General features: G+C 39.5%; 1 protein-coding gene across 1 annotated transcript in view; it reads left to right on the top strand.

The window, feature by feature from the left end:
- The window catches only part of prkg2 (protein kinase cGMP-dependent 2), a 34,536-nt gene extending 31,826 nt beyond the window's left edge, over nucleotides 1-2,710 (top strand). Inside the window, exons 16-19 of the mRNA XM_032517182.1 lie at nucleotides 16-138; nucleotides 565-627; nucleotides 1,153-1,219; nucleotides 2,086-2,710. Coding sequence (XP_032373073.1) covers nucleotides 16-138; nucleotides 565-627; nucleotides 1,153-1,219; nucleotides 2,086-2,181 — 349 coding nt within the window. The 3' untranslated portion in view covers nucleotides 2,182-2,710. The remainder of the gene's footprint in view (nucleotides 1-15; nucleotides 139-564; nucleotides 628-1,152; nucleotides 1,220-2,085) is intronic.
- The last annotated feature ends 2,803 nt before the right edge of the window (nucleotides 2,711-5,513 follow it).

Here is a 5,513-nt window from a genome sequence, read left to right as displayed (position 1 = left end):
CCCTCCACTCAACAGTCCTCCGTTCTCAGGGAGTGACCAGATGATGACTTACACTTTCATCTTGAAAGGAATTGAGAAGATGGACTTCCCCAAAAAGATCACAAAGAGACCCGAGGACCTCATACGCAAGCTGTGCAGGTACAATATCACATGGGCAGAGCAACATTCAAAAGCTAATAAATCCTCCAATCCACCACTTTTACTATGTTTACTGAGCCACCAAATTTCACAGAAAACAATTTGATGATGGCTGATGAACTGACGTGTAGAAAATACAAACTTTAGGAAAGCAATTCAGACCTTTTTCCCTGCAGATACCTGAGATGGGAAAGGATTCTAAACCATGTAATTCAGTCAAAATTTGCCTTTGAGCCGTAAATTCAATTAAAAGCCTAAATCAAGAGGCGGCAGTGCTTTTAAATGTCTAAGCACTTGGACAACCTGGACAACAAAATGGCAATCAATTTATAAATATAAGTGTCCAGTATTTGAACAAAGCAAGCAAGATAATAGAAAAAAGAAACTCAAAGTTTAATTGGATCAACACCCTCATCTACTTTACAGGCGAAATCCCTCTGAGCGACTGGGCAACCTCAAAAATGGAATAACTGATATCAAGAAGCACAGGTAAGTAGGGACTGACTCATATTGTAGCTGATCTCAGTGGGAAGTATAGCCGAGCTATTAGCACTGATTGAACATTATAAATGTTATGACAACAGCAATTAGATAATCACTGAACCACAAGAGCAGTAGGATGTAAGCGTATTCAAAGGCTTATTACATTATTGGACTTTACACTGTCTTTCTTCACTTAAGTTGCTTTTTTGAGTGAATATGAAGGCCTAGAGAGAGAGAGATACAGGAAGGAATTCAGTAAGGCCATAAAGTAGAGTATGTTATTTTTAGGCCTCTGAACTGATAAAGGCTCTTACTCTTCACACTGGGCCTCCATTTAGCAAAGCATACTACCAGGAATAAGGGGTCATGTTCAAGGCTCCTCTGTAACACTGTAACATCCGAAGGGAAATTGGTCAGGGAAAGTAGTGGTGTCAACTTTTGATTTAAAAAATGTGTTTCTTGTGTGTTTGTACTGGCAGGGTCAGATTTACTTACAGACATGTTTTTATGTGCTCCATAATGTGTCTGAAGGTGGTTTAACGGCTTCAACTGGGAGGGACTGAAGGCGAGGACTGTACCATCTCCACTGAAAAGAGAAGTAAGTTTATGTTTATTTGTTTCACAGACATAAAATACAAATTGCATGTGCAAATACATGAGTGACGGTGTGGTAGAAACCTGTAATGACTTATATAAAAACCACATCCCAAGGACATACTAAGTGTAGACATACTAATCAAAAGCTCTACAACTTGACTTTGTTTTTCTTGTTCACATTTTATTTGGTTTAGAATAAACACGTGGAAGGGACAAAAAGGTTCTTTGATTCATTGTAGTGCTCCTTAAGGCACCTCAGAAGAGGATATCAGTTGAACATGAGCTAGAAAAAAATAATTCCGGTCAGGCTAATCACATCGTGTGTAGAGTTGGTGGGCGGGCTTAACATAAGGACAGCAGAGATGGTTCTGCGTAAATTCCCTGCTACTTGAAAACAAAGAAGATGGCTGCTTCTGCTGGTGAACTGTGGTCATTTGAATCGGCTTTGGCCGCTACTCTGGAAGACTTGGAGTTAAGCACTGAAGTCATTCTTAAAAACGGAAGATGTGTTCGAAGTTTTATTGACCGGATACGGCAAAAGTTGAATCTATCAGCTAGCATTGCTCTGGGTGGTTGTAGCGCTATCCTATGGTGTGCAGAGGGAATTTGAAAGACATCCATTTATCCTGCCCCTCGGATTGAGCCCTGCCAATGGTGAGTTCCCAGACTCAACATCTTGATGCGGGTCTGGCTGGTCAGGCTAGCGAGAATGAGCACCAGCACAACAATTGACCTTAAAAACGTATTATTTAGGTGCTCCAGCAATGGTGTTCCCAATCCGTTGGATTCCAAAACTGTTTGGTATTCAGAAGGCAACTTAAGAATTCAGTCTCTCACCCTTTCCTCCTTCATTGTCTTCTCTTCCAGCTTACAGGACCGACAGATCACAGCTATTTTGACAGCTACCCTCCAGATGAGGACAGTCCTCCTGAAGAGCTGTCTGGTTGGGATATGGACTTTTGAGACGTCTTGCTCCATCTTTCCATTGTTGTCTTTTCTTTGCTCACCCTAACCAAAGCTTGATTGGCAAAGGCCAGCTTACATCCACTCGGGGCAACATGGTGGAGGACCTCAGGTTCTGGGCAACAGTAGCTGCAGTTAGCGGGTTACTTTCTGAACTAAAGATCGGCCGGCTCAACATAAAGGATCAGTTATAGGCAAATTCTCTGTTGAGTTTGACTGTGAAACAGTTTGTAATGCAACAATCACGGACCTTTCGGTTAGTAGGCTATATTATTTAAGCTAATCTAGTACAATGTAGTGCTAATTGTGGTAGTAGTAGTGGCATGTTAGCATAGTAAACTACAATCTGTAATACTGAAAAGCTACTGAGGTTCTCCACAATCTGCTGCTACAAAATGTTGCAGTGGATAAACACTCACCTAAACCGAAAACACAGCTGGCAGTGTTTGTGGGTGGTAAGCCATTGAGGAATCAAGTCTTTGGATGTTTGGGGAAATTGCGCAAATCAAAGTAGGAAATAGGCATAGATTAAAAAAAAAAAAAACACACACACACAAGTATTCGTTACGTTGGAGTTGGGTAATGAGAATCAGCTCTGCTTCGTAACCAGGTAAAAAAATTGAGCAACCTAGAATTCATGAAGGAACATGCTTTTTCATTCAGCTATTTGGATCCCAGCAGTAACGTTTCAAAGGCAAAGTTTGGCCTTAATGCGCTTCAGTGTGAAGTTCCAGTTAAGGCTCATGTACAGTGGCGGACCGGAACTAGCGCTAATAAATGTTATACAAGTTGAATCCCTGATGAGAGAGTAGCTACGTTAACATTTTTACCTCATACTGTACCAACAACATTTGACGTTGCTGAAGTTTCTAAGTTGGCAGAGTAATTGATTACAGCTGTTGCTTTTTTAAGCTTCATCTCCTACTGCTTTGGAGGGAGTAAGCATTGAAACAGACCAGTGACTGTTTTTACAGTCCTTAATAAATAAACGGCCATAAAATAATATTTCACAGATACCTACAAAATATAGTTTTTAGACACTTTTCTCTAGGCCCTCAAGATGGTTCCAGATGTGGATGGCGGGGAAATTTGTGATACAGCTGCAGTCTTTATTTCTTACAGCTGAGAGAATTTGTGATTACATTGGCAGTTTTTTTATGACTGTTGAGGAATGGAGGTGTGTGGTGAGGAGATCTTGTGTGGAGACGACACTGTAACTTGAGAACAAACAGACTCGGGAGAAGAGATTTTACTTAACTGCTTAGACGCCATCGAACCCCAACGCAGTCCTGTCCCACACGTGAAACACTTGCGCTAAGAAGCATCAAGAGTTCCTTGTGCCAACAGTGTTATCCTCAGAGTCCCTCCACTGCCCAAACTAGACAGACATAAAAACCTGAACACCTCTCACACTTAAGTTCTACAGTGTGAACATCACGCAGCAGGGTGGCTGACCTGAAAAAATATTTACCTTTTTGAAGCTGAGTCAACTCTGCGGTCCCCAGTTTCATAGGAAGAAGGGCAGTTCTGCTCAGTCTGAGGCGTTGATGATGTGATGAAGAGCAGCAAAGAGGCCAAACTGAGCAGAAAACCATCAGGGTTTACCTTGGGGGGTTTTCAGGAACTTAGGGTTAAAAATATATATATTTTCCATTTTCAAAACTTGAGGTTTACAGTAAATCGACTGTGGACCATGTGTCTATGTAAATACTGAATACGGTCAAGCACAACCATAAAAAATACACAATTTATACAATCCAAGCTACTTGTTCCTTTGTGTAAACCTTAAAAACTGGGTGAGTGAATCTTGTAAATATCACATTTATATGTATACATTGACTGGTGAATGTGTGTGTACAGTATGGACAGCGTGTGATGTCGGTGTATGGAAGCATCTGACATTCCTGGAAAAGCTGTGGCCTTATGGTAATGACTACTGATTTCAGGATACAGCTGTGTTTGTTCATTTTTTTTTTTTTTTTGACATTTTGTTATTGAATGAAATAGTTTTCTTGAAATTTTATTTTATGCCACAATAGATTATTATGAATTATTTTATATTCCTACCAATATGTGCAGACCTTTTTTTAGTGGGGACATTTTGACTTGTCAAACAGAGGGGTATGTAAAGACATTAGCGATAGCTGCATAGCATTTTGTTCAGGGCCAGGCACGATAATCCAACTAAATTCAACTTCAACTGAACATACTGACATCATGTTCATGTTTGCCAATTTCTGTTGGCAAGTTATGTTTTGCTGTAACCAAACAGTAGCGAGTGATGTAAAAGTTCACAATAAAAACAAAAACACAGAAGAAATATGCCAATTTAAGATTTTAAGACATTAGTTCTCCCACTAGATTTACAACCTGTCCAGCTACGTCAATGTCACCCACAGTGACGTAGCTAGACAGGTTTGTTACCATTTTTTTTTCTATTTTCCAGGAATGTATTTACATTGCTCTCTAGCTGTAAAAAAATTTATAAAAGGCCAAATTCTTAACCCTGCCTAACACCTGTATTTTAACAGCTGAAGAAATCAGGGAGTTGGGAGGGAATTCAGGGTTTTTGCAACCAGGCTGGCCACAACCTTGTTTTTAAGCATGCTGGCTTACAGGCCCCTTACATAAAACTATTTCTAATGTCATCACGCTTGCTTTACTGCCATGACAAGTCCCAATGTCTGCCACAAGAATGACCTGTTGCTCAATTTGTGTGGATTCATGACTGAACCGTACCTCAAAATAAAGTTTTACAAAAACAGAAATGTAAATGTAAACCCGCCAACATGTATTTAGACCTCATGTTTACTGAACATCGTTAGTGCTAAAAGATATCAAATATCAAAGCCTATATTAAGGCAAGGGGATAAAACATCTAAAAATAGTCTATCTACTGTACATGATTTCAAAAGGAAAAAAAACACTTAATTTTTTTGCACACAACTTTGGCTGTCGCAACACACATACTGTACTATCTACAACTGCCTCTGTCAAGACAAATCCTACAAAATATATACTGTACGTGTATATAAAATGTAAATATTGACATTTTGGGCACTATTAAAGGCAAACAGTTATACTGTAAATAAAGATATACTGCTAAGTTTTGCAATTAAATATCGGAAATATTCATTTTTTTTTGCAGAATTGTACCAAGGGAGAGATAAAAGAAATACATTTTGCTTTGTGTGTTGTTTTTTTGCCATTACCCTTTGAAACATTCAGGTTTGGAACCAAAAACATCTTTGATAGATCTGAGTCTTGCATACTTTTATTCATATCTTTGAATGCTTTGTAAGGTAGGTCAGAGCCTGGGGGGGGGGGGGGGG

Source organism: Etheostoma spectabile, chromosome 5 (assembly GCF_008692095.1).
Source record: "Etheostoma spectabile isolate EspeVRDwgs_2016 chromosome 5, UIUC_Espe_1.0, whole genome shotgun sequence".
In the NCBI taxonomy this organism is placed as follows: Eukaryota; Metazoa; Chordata; class Actinopteri; order Perciformes; family Percidae; genus Etheostoma; species Etheostoma spectabile.
Note: the sequence above shows the minus strand (reverse complement) of the source record. Positions and strands in the feature narration are given on the sequence as shown.